At 43.0% G+C, this 20071-nt stretch overlaps 1 protein-coding gene and 1 non-coding gene across 2 annotated transcripts in view; both read right to left on the reverse strand.

Moving 5' to 3' along the window:
* Window positions 1-20071, reverse strand: part of LOC137094817 (FXYD domain-containing ion transport regulator 7-like) — a 37072-nt gene that overhangs the window by 4606 nt on the left and 12395 nt on the right. The window contains exons 2-4 of the mRNA XM_067460679.1: window positions 4237-4269; window positions 3389-3463; window positions 134-167 (exon numbers count right to left, since the gene is read on the reverse strand). Coding sequence (XP_067316780.1) covers window positions 134-167; window positions 3389-3463; window positions 4237-4269 — 142 coding nt within the window. The remainder of the gene's footprint in view (window positions 1-133; window positions 168-3388; window positions 3464-4236; window positions 4270-20071) is intronic.
* On the reverse strand, window positions 5581-5742 carry LOC132782188 (U1 spliceosomal RNA). The gene has a single exon (XR_009632034.2). It is a non-coding gene; the product is annotated as a U1 spliceosomal RNA (small nuclear RNA).

Consider the following 20071-nt stretch of genomic DNA (forward strand, 5'->3'; position numbering starts at 1 on the left):
GCAGAGGGGAAGACACATAAAGGGTGCAAGTGAATAGAGAGGGAAAGGTACCACATCTCAGAGTGGGGAGGGGCAGATAAGAGTTCAGGTGAGAAAGGAAGGCAGAAGGGATGCATGAGAGTGGACCACCTACCTGGGGTCAGATTTTTTGCACTTGAATTTTTTACCTGCATAAAGAAATAAAGGAAGCAAATATCAGTGGAAGAAAAGACACAGGGATACGTTTGATGTGCAAAATCTACAATCTCTGTGTGTATGTATGCATTTCTGTAGGGATCAGACCGAAGAGGGTTATTGAGAGAGAATGGTTCTGTGAACATATGCTCCTCTGCATACACTATGTAAACGATCCTTGCAGTGCAACCCAGCTCAAAAGAGAGATCCATGGGGATCAATGGGAGTTGCTTCATTAATTCTATACATCCTCAGCTGCTAATTCTACATATATTGAAAATTCCATACACTCTATCAGATTTGCAAATATGCATCCTTTGATGTACTAGGGAGTATACAAGGAAGCTAAAACCACATAATAAACAGACTGCGCCAAAGGACTGAATTTTTCTATGTGGCACATTTTTGTTATATAATCTATTTTTAAATAAAAAAACTAAATCCAGTTGCTAGTCCTAAACTGAATCAAGAACTATACCGTCAATATCAATATAAATCCTATTGATTGTATAGTCCTATTCTTGTGATGAATATATGATATGTGGTTTGAATGAAATGGTATGAAAGGTCTATGGTTGAGGCCTGGAGATGCCATCCTAAGATTGAAGCCTAAAAACTACAAAAGGATAATTTATGAACTGGAATTAAAAACTGCAGAACTGCTAGCATTGATGACCAAAGACAAGCGATTAACTCTTGGTGGAAAACAACATATTTACATTACCAGAGACAATGACTCTTTTAAGCTAAGTCCAGTCAACATAGAAGTTCCTTACGTTAAGAAGGAAAACTAATTATCACTTAAGGAAGAAAAGCCAATACCTGTCCAGGAACTGATGGAATCAGAATGTTTTAGTTGGGGAAAACACCTGTCATTCGTTTACAACAATTTGGAACAATGTCAGCAAGAAATACGCTACAAAAGAGACACTTTACTATTCCAAAATTGTGGCAGACAGGAAGACTCCCACCAACCACTGTTCTCTGAGGGACAGAGAGTGATGGTGTATTTGCAGAATGGCAGATTTCCTGGAATGCAATCTGGCCTACTTTGGGTCTCTTTTCCAGGAGAAGGAAGAGGAGACGGTAATGTATACATTATGATGAATGAATGTGTATATATGTGTGAATGCTGAGTAAAATGTAATTCCCCTTGTTTGTGTTGGAAGTCAATGTCACACTGCTCAAGTCTGCAGTCCTCAATAAGGAGCAATTAGTTAGTTTTAGGCTAGGTTGAAGGAATCCCCCCTCCCCTCCGGCTCCTGTCTCTATCTATCTTACTCCTTCCATTTTCTAACTGAAATCTTATGTTCTTTTTCTGCTTTTTCCATCTTTGCATGCAGTCTTCTCTCAACTCTACTCCAGTTGTTCCCAACCTTTTTTTGACCAGGGACCACTTTGATCAGGGACTACTCTTCACATTAGTACAATAAGAGTTACAAATTACAGAAAACCATAGTTAATAATCTAGAGCCGATGTGGTAGTAGTAACCTTTTGTGGGTAGTCAGCCTTTCCTCTCTTGACATTCCCATTGACTCAGAAGTATAAGAGGGTTTCACAAGACCAGTCACTCTTGGTTTCAAGGCAACAGTGTAGGAGTGGTGAAGCCGTGGACCATATTTTTGTTCTTGTGGACCACTGGTGGTCCACGGACCACAGGTTGGGTACCACTGCTCTACCCAGTGTGTCTGAAGAAATGTAGTGGGGTTTTTTTTGGTGATATTGTATTTTTTGTTAGTGCAATTTATATAGCACTTCCTTCCCTCCCTCCGTTTCTCACTAACTATTTTTACTATACTGTAAATAACTCAATTATTTTGAATAAAAATATCATATAAAATGTACTAGTTGGACATTTTTCCTTTGAACCTTACAAGCAAAGGAGTTAGAGAGAAGCTTAGACCCAATTCTTTTCTATCAAGAAATGTAGTTCTTATATATATATTAAAATAAATATTTTTGAAACTTTAAAGAATGAACTCTGCATCTTTGCCTCCTAAGCTCAATAATTCTTTTGCAGTTAAAACACCTCACCTTCTGCTTCCTGTGAACTGATTGCTCAGTTAAGTATCCTGTTTGTGTTTTTGGATGCTCTGCTATTTTGGGAGAATCCCTTAACAGTTTGTGTACTCTATGTAGCTAGAGTCTGTGTGTTTACTTTCTTTCTTTGTATTGCTCTGTGGTATATTCTGCCTCACTGAGAACGAAATAAAAGACCTTTTTCAAAGCTTTTTACAATGTATTTATAACATTCTAGTTTGGCTTAGCAACCAAATGAATCTTTTTGTATTTATCCACTAGATATAAATGTTGCCCTTTCTCTAAAGAAACTGTGGTGGTGTGCATATTATTCTCTTCCTCAATTTCATTGTATCCAGACATAACACTCTGAGGCAAGTTAAGCAAGAGAAAATAGTGACAAGAAAATTGGCCAGAGGCGGGGTCTTTGCTGTACTTGTCACTAAATCAAGATTTGTTCCCTGGTACCTCAAGTTAAAGGAATCATATTATAGGGAATGAGAGCTGTTGTCAGTCAAAGTAGACACTACTCTGCTGCCCTGGAGACTAGGGCGTGGAACAATGGTTTCAAACTGCAAGAAAGGAGATTCCATCTGAATATTAGGAAGAACTTTCTGACTGTGAGAGCTGTTCAGCAGTGGAACTCTCTGCCCCGGAGTGTGGTGGAGGCTCCTTCTTTGGAGGCTTTTAAACAGAGGCTGGATGGCCAACTGTCGAGGGTGCTTTGAATGCAATTTTCCTGCTTCTTGGTAGGGGGTTGGACTGGATGGGAAACAAAAGTTGCAATTAACACAAATCTCTTTTGTGTTAATTGCAACTTTTGTTATCCATTGGTCTGGATGGCCCATGAGATCTCTTCCAACTCTAAGATTCTATGATTCTACTGGACTAGTCAAGCAGTGTAGATAAATGTGGATTTGAATTCTGACCAAAACATCTCAGGTATACAGTTTGTATCAAACATTGGGATTGCAACAACTACAGAGAGTTCCTAGATTTTGACCTTTGGAAATACTTCATTGGCAACTATCCTGGCTTCTGGAATTTTTCAAAATGTCACCTGTACATTTTCTACTGAGCAGTATTAAAGGCTAGAAACACTCATTCCCTGGATCCAAGGAAGCAGCAGCAATGGGATTTAAATGCTGGTAGCAAAGGCATTAAAAGAACAAGCATGAAGAAAAAGGAACTCACTCAGTGCTATCAAGATTCCCAGCACAAACATGATGATGGCCAGGACCATCCCCACTGTGCGCAATGTGTCATAGTCTAAAAGGAAAATGCAGGTCAAAATATGATGTTTACATTTCACACTCTTGCCTATCAGGACCCTCGATCAGCCTCAATCCAGTGAGGAGGTCCAATTCAGAAAGCTCATAAATAGTCCTGTTTTGGATATGGGCACCCTCTTCTCCTAGGATGACTTTTCCCCCATCTATCTATGGTCATGGAATTTAGAAACAGTTGTGGACTTTTTCAGAATCATAGTCAATGTCCAGGAGATGTCAAGTTCCACCAGCCTCTGAGAGACTTCAGTTGACTTTGCTGAAGCTTCATATTTTTTCCAGCTTGGCTGGGAGCTATCCCTGGTCCTGTTGGGTCAAGAATAAGCCATCTGTGAGTTAATTCTTCCCACTCTGTACGCTCTGCAGTATCTTGACCAGGTCACTAACTGTGACTAGACTGGTGCTAATCTGATATACTTGACTGAGCCTGACTTTCTATGACCTGAATGTGATGGAACTGATCTAGTTGACCTAACCTGATTTACTTCAAGTGGATCTGTCAGACATTGCATACTTCTTCCTTTATAGGCGCCAAGTCTCCATGACCAGGATAGCCAGCACCCAAGCTAAGGTACTTTGGATGGCACATATAAGCAATGCCATATGTCTTAGTTCCCTCTAGTGTTGCTAAACCGCTGACATCTCTGTTTCCAGCCCTGTTGCCCAATATCTTATCCTGGTGTGGCTAGAAAGACCCTCTCTCTAATGTGGAACAAAAGACTCTCAATAGTAATATATTCCTGTAATATCACTCACCATAGGTGAAGGGGTCCATATGACTGTTGGTATCTGAGGAGAAAACAGAGTTGGAGGATAATGAGCAACCAAGTATTATGTTGGCTGGTTGAGTTTTGTGTTATTTAAGGGCTCTACCAACAGAATTTACAATAAAACTGAATCAAAATTCTATAGCACTGCTATGGTGTCATTGCATTGTTTAATCACCAGCTGACTAGACTTCTTTATTCTATTTCCATCCTGCTCTTCTCACGCTTGCAGGTGAGACTTAGTTACACTTCATGGGAGTTGGGAGATCCTACATTTATTGTGCCTAAGAGAGACAATAAAAAAATCTTATGCGCTCTAAAACCTCCAGGATAATCCTCAGTCAACCAGAAAGCGCAATCCTGTTAATGTTAATCTGGCAATGTTTTCAAATCAAGATGCGAGTGCTGCCATAGTAAAGAGATTGGCATGTTTTAGTGAATCCCGTAGTAACAGTTTGCCAGGTTGATCATATAATATACAAGCAGCGGCTGCAACAAAATGTCGCCATGTGGGGTTCTGCTGTTCAACATTCCAGCCATTGTATAGCTTTCCCTCTCCAAAGGCCTATCCAGACTAGACAATTGAGGCATTAGTTAACTGTCAATATTACATTTTTTTGAAATCCTGGGTCTTGTAGTTTGCAAGGAAATATTGCTCTCTGACTGAGAATTGCAATTGCAAATCCCAGGAATTCATAGGATGCAGCCAGGGTAGTTTAAGTTGAATCACAGTGTTGATTTTATTCCCAAATATATTATACAAACCATGGGATTCCTTCATGCCTGCTGATATATAAATGGTGTTGTTTTGGCTCCATAAGAACTGGTACTCAGAGAATTGTGATAACTATTACCGTACCATTTGAACTGAATGTAAACTCTGGACAGAGGTACCTTTATGTGTGGACATGGTGATGCGGAACTGCAACAGATGGGCATGTTTGGGTACATACATTGATTATTATTATTATTATTATTATTATTATTATTATTATTATTTTATACCCCGCCTCCATCTCCCCGAACGAGCCCAGGGCGGCTTACAAAGGGACATGCCCAACAAAATAGGTTAAAATAAGCATCAAAAAACAAGCAATATCAAACATCAATAAACATAAAATCAAACAACATTATAACAACAATTGAAAGCTATCATGGCTGAGCAAATAAAGTGCTGGGTTCAGTTCATAATTACGAAGTGCAATTAATCCTAAGAAGTGTCAGGGGAAGTGCGACAATCAGAGGGCTGGGCTAGAAGGCAAATGTCCTTAGGCTATTAAAGTGTTAGAAGTGCTAGAAAGGGACCGTGTTAAAGTGCAGGAGATGGATAGGTGTGGAAATTCTATGGTGAACTGCCTACTACCAGAAATTATGCAGTCGAGTTTCCCGCATTTAGGGAAATTGTAGGGATCAGCACACCCGGAGTGCAATGCATGAGCCTCACCCTGGGAAAACCACCTTCGTGATCATGGTGTCTCCCCTGCTGGGTAAGTATCAATTTGTGGACTCTTCACCCCTGACATGTGGCAAGGCTGCCATGTCCCCTATACTATACCAGATTTATTTCTCAGCACTACAACTATGAATATACATACATACATACATACATATATGAATGAGAAGGTAAGTGGCACAACTTATATATGAATAAGGAGGTGTGTGCCAAAGGTCTCATTTCTGATCATGAGATGATTTTGTACTTCAAAGTTGTATTTTGTTTATTGATAACAGATTTCCTGTGATGGTTTTAGTGATTTATTGTTTAATTTGTTGTTAATTATGTTGAGAGCCACATCTGTCACCTTTTAATGGCAATCCAGGATAGAAATGAAACTAGATAATTAATGGTTTTTCCTCTGTATAATTTGAAATAACTGGCATGTGGACATGGTTCATTGTTTGTGATTTGAGTCAACTCCTTCATTGTGCGAAAACAGGGAAGTGAAAATTGCTTTAAATACTGGACTTGAACAACACTACACCATATCTTTCACTCATATATCTATGACAACTGAGGAATTTCAAGAATTTGATCGTAGTCTTGTATATCTCCTGAAAAAATGTCACCAACAAGTAGAGAGAAATCAATATTACAAGAAAACACCCATATTTCTAAAGGTGTACATCAAATGTCTCACAACAGTGTGAATATATCATGAGAGTCTATGTGTGAAGAGATAAGGTACACTTCACCAAAGGTTGGAGGTCCAGTGGGGCCTGTCTCTTTCAGCAATCATATTATCATGGGGAGAGAAAAATGAAGCTAAATCGCAAGTCATGCCTAGGGATATTTATCACAACCTATTTCCTATATCTAGCATCTCTGTCTAAAATGGAGTCTGATCATGTAGTCTGCAGCCCCTCCCACAACCTCAAGCAACATAGAGTAAAGGGAAAGGTGCATGCCAAAACATACATATACAATACAGTAAGCAAGTAGAATTATATACAAAGCAAATTACTAGTACTCTATTTCCATGTACTTTGAAAATGGAGCTCCATGGGAGCCCATCACATGACGCAAAAGCACTTCTGGTGAAACTCCATGTGACCCCATTTCTGAAGTGCATGGAAACAGAGCCCTAAAGCTGGGAGAAAGTGGCAGAAAATGTGGGAAAGATGAGTGCAACCATCTTCTGAATGGGAGGACAGAAAGGACATGGGATGGCTGATCCTTCCAGAAGACAGGAAAATATTGGAGGCAACAGGGTAAGATGATCCCCTCTGCTAATGGGATGAAGTCCTATGTGGCATCTGTGATGTTTCTGGTTAAGACCATGGCTATTATAAGCATGTTTTTCATCCTCCATTTGATTTGTTTGATTGTTTGTTTGTTTGTTTATTTATTTATTTATTTATTTACAGCTTTTATATTCCACCCTTCTCACCCCGCAGGAGACACAGGGTGGATTACAGTGTACACATATATGGCAAACATTCAATGCCAATTTTTGACATACAAACATATACAGACATACACAGAGGCTATTTAACTTTTTTGGCCGCCAGGGGAGCTGTCGCTTTCATCGTCCATCTGCCATGCTGATGAAGCACTTCCGCATTCCCCACATGCTTCCCCTCTGGAATGCTTTGCTGGAGTCTTCTTCATGGCCTCATAAATCAGTTAATTTAGCCTCCCCACACTTTAAGGTGGTACCTAATTTTCCTACTTGACAGATGCAACTGTCTTTCGGGTTGCAAATTTATATTTACTACACTGATAGACTATTAGGCCACAAATATTTGAAAAACCGCATCTCTGCGTACAAACCAGTATGAGCACTGCAATCCGCGGAGGAGCCCTCCCCCCCCCCCCCCCACCTCAGTCCCACCTTCATCTCAAGCACGGCTGGTGGGAACAAGAGAAGGGGCCTTTTCCATGGCCGCTCCCCACCTCTGGAACTTCCTCTCTAAAGAACTAAAAATTGCCCCGTCTCCTCTCCTTTAAAAAGCTTTTAAAGACCCATCTGTGTAACTTAGCCTATGGAGAGGAGGAAGATTAGCATCATTCATACATATTCCCACCTGATCCTTAGCCTGCTGGTCCAATATATTATATTGTGCTTTTAATGTATAATGTTTTAATTGGTTTGATTCCCTGTTTAGTCTAATCCTTGACTTCAGTTTGTTGAGAAGTTATATTGAGTTATGGGATTTCATGTTTTGCTTTGATTGTTACTTATTTGTTTATTGACATTGAACGTTTGTCATTTCTGTTTATTTCTGTAAACCACCCTGAGTCCCTGGGGGTGAGAGGGCAGGTTATAAATGAAGTTTTAATATTATTGCACCAGTTGTATGTGTAAGTGCTATAGCTGGGTATAGCTCTCTTATCCTCCCCCCCCCCCCCCGGGTGCTTACATCGCACTATGCCTAAACCCAATTTGCAGTACACAGCCATAACACTTTGATAGCACTTTAACTGAAATGGTTGACAAGTCACAGGTTCGAATCTAGGGAGAGTGTGGATGAGCTCCCTCTATCAGCTCCAGCTCCTCATGCAGGGACATGAGAGAAGCTTCCCACAAGGATGACAAAACATCAAAACATCCGGGCGTCCCCTGGGCAACGTCCTTGCAGACGGCCTATTCTCTCACACCAGAAGTGACTTGCAGTTTCTCAAGTCGCTCCTGACACGACAAAAAAAACAAACAAAAAAAAAACCCAAACTGAAATGGTTCCTTAGAGGTGTTATTTGGTGAAATACTTTGAATTTTCTGCAAGAACACTTCTATCTGTTTCTCAGAACTACAACACTAGAACTCTCTAATAGTGAATTCTAAGCATCTCACCAAAATACAAACCCAGAATTCTGTATGGAACCATGTTGTTAGTTAAAGTGCTATCAAATTACTAAAGCAATAAAGTGCAGGCGTGTTGTAAAAGACTATAGGGTCAGCTCCACCATCTGCCCTGTACATGAGGAGATTCTGTTTCACTCCATATCTATAATCAGAAACTACAACTATTATACACAACATCCTTCATTTTGACACCTTTATCTGCCAATGTAAATGAGTTTTACTACGGAACTTCCTTTTTCTGTTTGCATTCTTGTCCCCATTTCGTAAAGCCCAATGTATGCCACAACTTGCCTGCAGACTATTCACATAGGATTATCCACATTTTTAGAACAGTGGTTCTCAACCTGTGGGCTACAGCCCAGCAGTGGGCCACAAGGAAGAAAATTGGGTCTGCAAACCTCTTTGCTCTTATTTATTTTATTTTATTTTATTTCTGCTCCTTTCTGCAGAGATAAACAGCTCTGTCCCTTTTGGTACTAACATTGGAGAGTTGTCCGTGATCAAAGTGGTCCCCGGTCAAGTGAGCCCTGGTCAAAGTGAGCCCTGGTCAAAGTGGTCCCTGGTCAAAGTGGCCCCTGGTCAAAGTGGCCCCTGGTCAGCCCTGGTCAAAGTGGGCTCTGGTCAAAGTGGGCCCTGGTCAAAGTGAGCCCTAGTCAAAGTGGTCCCTGGTCAAAGTGGTCCCTGGTCAAAGTGGCCCCTGGTCAAAGTGGGCCCTGGTCAAAGTGGGCCCTGGTCAAAGTGGGCCCTGGTCAAAGTGAGCCCTGGTCAAAGTGGGCCCTGGTCAAAGTGGGCCCTGGTCAAAGTGGTCCCTGGTCAAAGTGGTCCCTGGTCAAAGTGGTCCCTGGTCAAAGTGGGCCCTGGTCAAAGTGAGCCCTGGTCAAAGTGAGCCCTGGTCAAAGTTGTCCCTGGTCAAAGTGAGCCCTGGTCAAAGTGGGCCCTGGTCAAAGTGGGCCCTGGTCAAAGTGAGCCCTGGTCAAAGTGGGCCCTGGTCAAAGTGGGCACTGGTCAAAGTGGGCCCTTGTCAAAGTGAGCCCTGGTTAAAGTGGGCCCTTGTCAAAGTGGGCCCTGGTCAAAGTGAGCCTTGGTCAAAGTGAGCCCTGGTCAAAGTGGTCCCTGGTCAAAGTGAGCCCTGGTCAAAGTGGGCCCTGGTCAAAGTGGGCCCTGGTCAAAGTGAGCCCTGGTCAAAGTGGGCCCTGGTCAAAGTGTGCCCTTGTCATAGTGGTCCCTGGTCAAAGTGGTCCCTGGTCAAAGTGGGCCCTGGTCAAAGTGGGCCCTGGTCAAAGTGGGCCCTGGTCAAAGTGGGCCCTTGTCAAAGTGAGCCCTGGTTAAAGTGGGCCCTTGTCAAAGTGAGCCCTGGTCATAGTGGTCCCTGGTCAAAGTGGTCCCTGGTCAAAGTGGTCCCTGGTCAAAGTGGTCCCTGGTCAAAGTGAGCCCTGGTCAAAGTGAGCCCTGGTCAAAGTGGTCCCTGGTCAAAGTGAGCCCTGGTCAAAGTGGGCCCTGGTCAAAGTGGGCCCTGGTCAAAGTGAGCCCTGGCCAAAGTGGGCCCTGGTCAAAGTGGGCACTGGTCAAAGTGGGCCCTGGTCAAAGTGAGCCCTGGTCAAAGTGGGCCCTTGTCAAATTGAGCCCTGGTCAAGTGGGCCTTGGTCAAGTGGGCTCTAGTCAAAAACAGTTTGGAAACCACTGCTCTAGAAACAGTGCCCTCTTGGTTTCCATCCCATCCAAGTTTCCCCATCCTTTCATAGAATCATAGAATTGAAAGAGACCTCGTGGGCCATCGTGTCCAACCCCCTCCCATTGGAACAAAATGGGAGGCCTCCATATTTCCCCTTGAAAGTTCTTCAATAACAATACAAAAGGAAGAATAGTTGTAGCTGCAATTTCCAGAGTGTATGTAAAGTGCTGCTTCTCTTTGGAATATTATTTGGGCAAAAGAGGGAGTTTAAAAAACCCACTGCACCTGAAGTTTGCACTTATGCATAAGCTACAGCCTGCTTGACTTTCTTTCTGTTTCTGCTTCCCTCTCTGGTTCGTCTAATGAATTGGCCATCCTCCTACTAAGACCTCAGCTAGTTCTAGTATTTGGGACCCATATCTCAATTCTATTTCTGCTTTGTCGGAATACATTATGAGCTGCCCCCACCCACCAAACGGTGAATCCTTCCTTCCTTCCGCAACACATCTATCTGCAGCATCTAAGTAGGGAGAGGCCTCCCAAGTGCCTGATGCAAGATTGAGGGCGGTAGCTGCGGCGGCGCAGGGACTGCGGAGGAATAATGCAAACTCCAATGCAGGAGATGGTGGGGTTGCCATGGAGACAGGACACTGCATTGTGGAAAGCGCAGCAGTGTTTTAATCTGCTGCCAGGGCTCAGAAAAGGCAGTTGAGGAGACAGGATGCTCAGGGACGCACAATGCTGGCTCCGAGCCAACCATCCAAAAGGAACGTTTCCGAACCTTGGGTGCAGGCTCCTTTGGGTACCCACTGCTGTAAATTTCCCTCCATTTCACACCAACAACTTCCCTTGTCATACTGAACAACAGTACACACACACACACGCCGCATGCGTATCCTCAAATCCACTCTGTGCCCTCAAATGCCCCTCTACTATTCTTTCCGTTTCATTTTCTTTATTATCTGAGTAGTGGCCTCTCTAGGAATCAGCATAGCGGGTGTGGAGCTTGGTGAGGTGGACCGGTATGGACCAAGGTCTCCCATCACTGAATCTGTAGGTTTCCCGGAAATATTTGGAAGTGAGCCAGGGAAACACCCTGCAGACGGATAGCAAGTGCCGGAGACCGGGACAGCCGCAGAGATTGAGAGAATGATAAAAAAGGAGTGTCGTTTCCCAGAGCTGCGCATTAAACCGAGAAATATTATCTTCCCCGCTTCCCACGAAGCTGGCCACAGAAGCCCAATGCTACTCCTCTTCCCCCTCCTGCCTCCATAAACACAAGGCTGTATTACATTGCCACAGTCTCTCAGTATGCTCAGCGTCTCCGAAAAAAAGCTGACTCTCTGCAGTGATGTATGGGCTTCCAACTCCAGTTCAAGAACTGACCCTATTTTGAATATGGGGTGTGGGTATCGGCTGGGGAGCCACGGCAGTGAGGATGGGCTTCAGGCCAGTCCCTGAGAAGTCCTTGAAGCATTTCTGTGGCTGAGACACACTGACTGGGCAGACGCCCAGGTCGATGCAGGGTAGTGGTTAATGGTTGCGTGCACGTACGAATGCACCTCTTGAATCTGTAAAAAGATTTAAGGCAGTAACGCTTCAGAGAAAGTGGCCTAGATACGCAGAGGCAGCCCTAGGTAATTTTCAACGGTAAGCAAACAGTATTTTGCCCCCCCCCCCCCCCACAACCAATCACTGATATATATTTTCTGTTCATCGTGGCAGTTTTGTGTGCCATATTTGGTTCAATTCCATCATTGGTGGAGTTCAGAATGCTCTTTGATTTTAGGTGAACTATACATCCCAGGAACTACAACTCGCATATGTCAAGGTCTATTTTCCCCCAAGAGCGCCTCAAGAGCGCCCCTGGGCAAAATCAACTATACTGCAAATGCTTACTTTGCATAATGGGTTGAGCCTCCCCTGTAGATACGTACATCAGGTTTCCCTGGTGCATTGGCCTTGAGGAGGGATTTATTCTGAGTTAGCCAGCAGTGTTTTGCCACAAAACCATTTTCAGAATGCCAAAATCTGGTCCTAGGTGAGAAGCATGCTGACCTCCAGATGTTACCAGACTGCAATTCTCAGCATTCTTCACAAATGGCATGAGCCTAACAACATAATGAAACTTTATTTATTTATTTATTTGTTTATTTACTTACAACATTTCTACCCCACCCTTCTCAACCCCCGAGGGGGGACTCAGAGCAGCTAACAATGGCAGCTATTTGATGCCGCAATATCACAGTATAAAAAGATAAAAACCATAAATACACAGAAGATTAAAAACAATAACATTACTTATACAGTCATATAGCCGTTTCCATTATCATAACAATCATGTGGTCCAGTTCAATGTCCAAAGTGCCGTTGTGCCTGCTAGCCAAAAGCCTGGTTCCAAAACCACAATTTTAGTTTTTTCCTAAAGAAAAGGAGGGAGGATGCTGATCTAATCTCACTGGGGAGCAAATTCCACAGGCGGGGAGTCACCACCGAGAAGGTCCTGCCCTCGTCCCCACCAGATGCGTTTGCAAGGCCGATGGGACCAAGAGCAGGGCCTCCCCAGTGGATCTTAAAGTACGAGGCTGAACATAGAGGGAGATACATTTGGACAAGTAACTTTAAAGGATCCCCAGCCCTTTACTAGAACAAAGAATTTAAGGAAGTCAGGCAAGTAGAGAGACAGCAAGGGTAAGCATCTTTCCCCATCTTCTGAGATGGCCAGCCATCCTACATCCTTTCTGTGCCTTCCCCCATCTTCTCCTGTTTCCTCTAGATTGTCTTTGGGCTCTGTTTCTATGCACTTAGGAAACAGCACCACAGAATTCCACCAGAAGTGCCGTTATGTCATGTGATGGCTTCTGCAAAACTCCTGTGGGTATCCGTTTCCGAAACTTGAAGATTGTCTGATGAAGTCCTAAGTATGAAGAGAACGTCTTCTTCACATCTGGGATTAATCACAGTAAACAACCCTTGATGTACATCTAAGTTAGGATTTTGTTGCCAAATTGATTAGACAGCACCTACCATAATCCCTCATTGGGTATGGTGGAAGTTGAAGTCCAACTCAAAAAAAGGTCTGTGTTTTCCAGGTCAGAGGGTCCAATACTGGCTGCTCTACAACTACCACTGTACAACAAATGGTTTCTCTAGAGTTCTGGGGTGCTAAAGCTTTCTGAGGATGTTCACAATAGCTTGCTATCCCTTCAAAAAGAATTAGTTTCCAGAATTATCTGGTTGTAAAGGTTAAGGTAAAGGTTTTCCCCTGACATTAAGTCCAGTCATGTCCGACTCTGGGGTGTGGTGCTCATCTCCATTTCTAAGACGAAGAGCCGGCGTTGTCCATAGACACCTCCAAGGTCATGTGGCCAGCATGACTGCATGGAGCACCGTTACCTTCCCACCAGAATGGTACCTATTGATCTACTCACATTTGCATGTTTTTGAACTGCTAGTTGGCAGAAGCTGGGACTGACAGTGGTAGCTCACGCCGTTGGTAGCGATGACACTTAAGTCATATTGAAACTGGCTTAGTTTTGTAATCCATATTTAAATCTGGCCTGTCTTTAAACATTAATTATATAAATGGTTTCAAAAAGCAAATAGTTTAAACTTCAAAATAGTAATATTACTCTGTGATTGCTGAATGTCTTCCCCTTGGAGGTCTGACTGGTCCAGATACTGGTTTGACAAGAGTATCAAAAGCTTGGGTTTTCTTTTATGTTAGGAGCGACTTGAGAAACTGCAAGTTGCTTCTGGTGTGAGAGATTTGGCTGTCTGCAAAGATGTTGCCCAGGGACTCCCGGATGTTTGATGTTTTACCATCCTTGTGGGAGGCTTCCCTGGTGTCCCCAGATAGGGAGCTGGAGCTGACAGAGGGAGCTCAACCCGCTCTCCCCAGATTTGAACCGCTGACCTGTCAGTCAGCAGTCCTGCTGGCACAAGGGTTTGACTCATTGTGCCAGCAGGGGCTCAAAGCTTAGTTTATTTTAATGTTTTTGAAGACTCTTAATTTCCATTTTTTAAAGAAATTTTATTGTAAGTTTCCCAGAGGTAAAATGTGGGATATAAATATTTCAATAGAACAAACATTCATCCCTTCATTATTAATCTGCACATCGCTTTAAACTTGTGAGCAAATAGGAAAAAGTTCAAGTAGAGGAACATGGCATAGACACATAATAGATGGTTATCACTGACTGGTTCCAGAAATCAGCTATGAAACTAATGAATTATCCCTTCCAGTGAGGTAAAGGTAAAGGTTTTTCCCTGACATTAAGTCCAGTTGTGTTCAACTCTGGGGGTTGGTGCTCATCTCCATTTCTAAACCAAAGAGCCAACGTTGTCCTTAGACACCTCCAAGGTCATGTGGCCAGCATGACTTCCTGGAGTGTTGTTACCTTCTCACTGGAGAGGTAGCTTTTGATCTACTCACATTCACATGTTTTCGAACTGCTAGGTTGGCAAAAGCTGGGGCTAACAGTGGGAGTTCACGCCGCTCCCCGGATTCGAACCTGCAACCTTCCAGTTAGCAAGTTCAGCAGCTCTCTGTTGATGGGTAACTTTTAAAAGTGTTGGACTCCTAACACCGATACAGCCATTGGCAATTTTTTGGGGATTTGCAGTCCAACAACAGGGGAATGCCACACATTCTCTACACTTGGCTTATGATGACACAGGCTTTTTGTTTACATAGAACCATTCAGCTATTCAGGATGATTACCATTATACAACAGCTTATCTGCTTGGTCTAGTGGACACCTCTGTTTGTCAAAATAATTTCAGAAACTCACTGAGGCTTATACATTATTCCACACTGAACACAAAGAGCAGATAACTCTCACGAATATGTAGACTTGCAGCAGCCCACTACCCTTCGCTGTCTGTAAAAAACAACAACAGAAATGTCAGTGGTGGCCTTGTTAGTGTCACAAGGACAGTCATAATGTTCACTTGGCTGCTAAGTCTTGGCACAAATGCTTAAACTATCCCACTCTGAGATGGTGCTTTCTCGATGTTTCCATCAGCCTCAACCAGATTGGGCAACCATTGAGGAAACATGTCACCAAGAAACATCTAAATGACAATAGGCTGGGGAAAGCTGACCTATAATCTCCTTCAACCACAAAAGGGGGGGGGGGGGAAGGACATTATAATTTTAAAAAATCTCATTCCAATTAACATCTTTCATAGCAGTATCAATATACTTCTATGGGAGTTGCAAAAGCAAAGCCCCTTGAGCTAATATATGCCTACGGAGAAGTGTCATTGAGCTCAGAGTTGCAATTGGCCAAAATATTCCAAGAGCATCAGATCCTGTCTGGTCTTGGAAGTTGAAAGTAAAGGTTTCCCCTGAATACTAAGTCTAGTTGTGTCCAACTCTAGAGGGGGTGGTGTTCATCTCCATTTCTAGGCCGAAGAGCAGGCGTTGTCCATAGACACCTCCAAGGTCATGTGGCCGGCATGACTGCATGGAGCATCGTTATCTTCCCACCAAAGCGGCACCTATTGATCTACTCACCTTTGCATGTTTACGAACTGCTAAATTATCAGAAGCTGGGGCTAACAGCAGGAGCTCACCGCGCTCCCCAGGTTTGAACCGCCAACCTTTCAGTCAGCAAGTTGAGCAGCTCAGCCCTTTAATTAACCCGCTGCACTACCGGGGCAGTTAAACAGTGTCAACTATGGTTATGGCTCTTGAGTAGGATGCCATCAATGAATTCCAAGTAGTGCAGGCTATATTTCAGAGGAAGAAACTAACAAGAACCACCTCTTAGTACTCTTTGTCTAGAAAATCCTATGAAATGTATGAGGTCACCATAAGACAATGGGCATCTTGAAGGTGTATGAATAGCACACACTGTGCTGCAACTTAAGAACAGTAATGTGTCTACATTAATTTAACTTGAATCCTAAACCAAATGTTTCATGTTCTGAACAACCCACAAGAGAATTTTCCTTTGAGATTAGTGTTCATGTTTACATTCGCACAAGATTAATTTTCTATCAATTTACTATTGCAAATGCACAAGGGCAAATGTATGCTTTCATAGCTCGGCAGACTACCCAACCTTAGAGGGTTTGTGGGCAGCAGTTGGGCATCAAAATCTGAATCTTAGGGCTAAAAACCTTGGCCTCAGAGCAGACAGGGAGAAATGGCCTCCCAAACAGCTACAGATGGAATGGAGTTAGCCCCTGGGCTGCTGCTACTCCCCATATCATCCTCTCCTCCTCCTTATTTTGGAGAGGCAAGTGGTTAAGGACTGGCATATTTACAATGCAAGGGGCAAGTGGTTAGAGATTGGCATGTTTACAACACATTCATTTTAATTTTCACTACAAAAATATATTTGTCCTCTTAAAAAATAAATTCATGCTGTAATAAAGTAAAGGTAATGGTTTCCCCTGACATTAACTCTAGTCATGTCCGATTCTGGGGGGTGGTGCTCATCTCAATTTCTAGGCCGAAGAACCGGCATTGCCCATAGACACCTCCAAGGTCATGTGGCCAGCATGACTGCATGTAGCACAGTTACCTTCCTGCTGAAGCAGTACCTATTGATCTACTCACATGAATATGTTTTCGAACTACTAGGTTAGCAGGAGCTGGGGCTAACAGTGTGTGCTCACCCCACTCCCCGGATTTGAACTGCCGACCTTTTGGTCAGCAAGTTCAGCAGTGCAGTGTTTTAACCCACTGTGCCACAAGGGGCCCCAAAATTCATGCTGCACCCCACCATAAAATAACCACAAATGCAAACTTCATTCCCATGGTCATGACCAAGCTACAGTAGAGTCTCGCTTATCCAACCTTCGCTCATCCAACGTTCTATATTATCCAGCGCAGTCTGCCTTCAACCTGGATCCACATTACTGTGTATTTAACTGCTTTTTCTGTTGATTTGTTGTAAAATATGATGTTTTGGTGTTTAATTTGTAAAATCATTATGTAATTTGATGTTTAATAGACTTTTCCTTGATCCCTCCTTATTATCCAACATTTTCACTTATCCAATGTTCTGCTGACTTGTTTATGTTGGATAAGTGAGACTTTATTGTATAAATAGAGTTTAAAATGCAAAATTGCATATGTTCAATCAGGGGTTGAAATCCCTGTCTCCAACATGTCATCTTACCTGCAATTTGAACCCATTGTAAAGCAAGGGAAGTGGTTACAGGGAAGATAAGAAAAAGTGTGTGTCACAGTATAACAACTACTCCTGGCTGCGGTCCAAAATAGATGTTTTGGACTTCACCTTTCAGTAGCTGCAGCTAGCAGGAGCAATGATAAGGGATTATGGGAGTCGTTGTCCAAACCACATCTGCAGAACCAAAAGTTCCCCCACCCTGTTTAAAATTTACCAATCTGTACCATTTTGTTATGTTGTTGTTGTTGTTGTATTTATTATGTTGATTTGTATCCCATTTTTCTCTTAATGAAGGAGACTCAAAGAGGCCATCTTTGTACAAGCCCTTCAAAAATTCTAGGTAGCCCCAGAGTGGAAAGGTACCAAACCATGGTATTTAAACATCTTGTCCTTATCAGGGTGCGATAGTGCCACTCAAAATGGAAAAAACAGCAACCTTCACCTAGTTAGGTGTGCATGAAGAATAGGCGGGGGGGGGGGGGGGACACAAATGGAGAAAGACAGTTCTTCTATACTTATAGTGAAGGCTGTGGTGTGTTGGTCCCAGGTTCTTTGTTTATTTATTATTTACAGTATTTATATTCTGCCCTTCTCATCCCGCAGGGAACTGAGGGCGAATTACAATGCACATATACATGGCAAACATTCAATGCCATTAGACATACAACATATATAGACAGACACAGAGGCAATTTAACATTCCAGCTTTCCAGCTTCATGAGGGTATGCTCGATTCCAGCCACAGGGGTTACTGCCGCTTCACCATCCACTTGTGACACTGAGTCCTTGATGGACTACTTCCTCATTCTTATGCATGCTGCTGGAAGGTTTTATGGGTCATAAATTAGTTAAATTAGCCTCCCCACATAAAGCGGTTACATAAATGTACTACTGTGACGCAACTGGCTGGGAGTCAGCTACATTAAGTTCAATACTGACTGAAAAGTCATGAGTTTGAAACCAGCCCGGATTGGAGGGAGCTTCTGACCAATTTGTGTAGCTTGCTGTCAACCTTTGCAGCCTGAAAGACAGTTGAATCTCTCAAGTAGGAAATTTAGGTACTATTTATGTGGGGAGGCTAATTTACGACACCATTAAAAATCTCCAGCAAGCATGCAAAGAATGAGGAAGTACTTCATCAGCATCACAAATGGACGGTGAAGAGACAGCTCCCCTGGTGGCTAGAATACCCTCACGAAAAGCTGGAATGTTAAATAGCCTCTGTGTGTCTGTCTATATTTGTTGTGTATTTATGGCATTGAATGTTTGCCATGTATATGTACATTGTAATCTGCCCTGAGTCCTCTGTGGGGTGAGAAGGACGGAATATAAATACCGTAACTAAATAAATAATTAATAAACTGTCCTTTGGGCTGCATAGGTCAACAGCAAGCTAGACTATTAATGGTTGGGAGCTTATTTCGACCCAAGCTGGCTTTGAACTCATGACCTCTTGGTCAGTAGTGATTTAATGCAGCTGGCTACTAACTAGCTGCCCCACAGCCCAGTCCTTTTCTGGGGACTAATTCATTTGTTACAATTTTATGTGTCCATAAAAGAAGGATGCATGGAATAAACATCTGCATGAAAGAAGTGTCCATTAGTGGCCCATCCCTTGCTACAGAGTCCAAACACTGTGATTTGTCACTGCATAATATGAAAAGTTAGAGGCTGCATAACTGTGTAGCTGAAATCAGTGCATGTAGCTAGCAATAACCTTGCATGACTCCCTCTTCCCCAGCCTGCGTGCAAGGAAGCACATTACCTTGGCCTGGGCATAGGGCTATGTGAGCATGCGGAGGAAGGGGAGGGCTACAGACAAAAGACCGCATGCATGCTTGCACGTGCACCCAAGAGCCGACACTACACCTTCGCAATTGCACAGATGCACACTTTGCGTAGTATGGATATAAGCCACCAGCTGTTCATAAAGTCCCCTGTGAGCACAGTTAATTCATCAGCGTATCCTAGAACCAGATGCCCATTCTATAGGGAAAGACGGTCACATGCCATTCATACAGCACTTGTACAGGCAACACACAGGCAAACACATTTTTTGATGTGCGTAAGTTTGCCTCTTTGCATCTTCCCACACACTTCACAAATCAAATTGTGCCTACACACCTTGATGAGTGTGCCATTGATGAAACAGCAGGTACTTGGTAATTGTGTGAGGGAAGTTTACAACTAGAGTGGGGATCTTTGAGCCCTATAGATGTTTTGGATGTTAATTCCAGTAAGCCACAGGCAGCATCACCAATTACAAAGGAAGGTAGACGCTGTAATCCCACGCACTTGGAAGGCCCACATTTCTTCAACTCTGGCTGCCAAGACTCTTGCCAGACATTTTCACAGTCTAAATGCAAAACACATCTCAATTGTTTTCATATAAATGCCCTGCTGAAGTGTTTGGCCCCATCTACACTGACCATTTAATGTAGTTTCAAACTGATATTGAAAAAAGTGGTTTCACTGTGTAGATGATTACATATAATTCTGGGAACAGTATTTGATTTGTGAACAGGAAAAGGGTTGCATTAATCAATAGCAAAAAAGGAACTTGCATGAATATAAAACACACACACACAAATCATAGAGTTGGAAGAGACCTTGGGCCAGAGGTTTAGCATAGCTGGTAAATCATCAGCAATTATAAGATCTATCAACCAAATGGTTGCAAGTTTGAAGCCCTGAGTTGGC

The sequence above is a fragment of the Anolis sagrei genome, chromosome X (assembly GCF_037176765.1).
Source record: "Anolis sagrei isolate rAnoSag1 chromosome X, rAnoSag1.mat, whole genome shotgun sequence".
In the NCBI taxonomy this organism is placed as follows: domain Eukaryota; kingdom Metazoa; phylum Chordata; class Lepidosauria; order Squamata; family Dactyloidae; genus Anolis; species Anolis sagrei.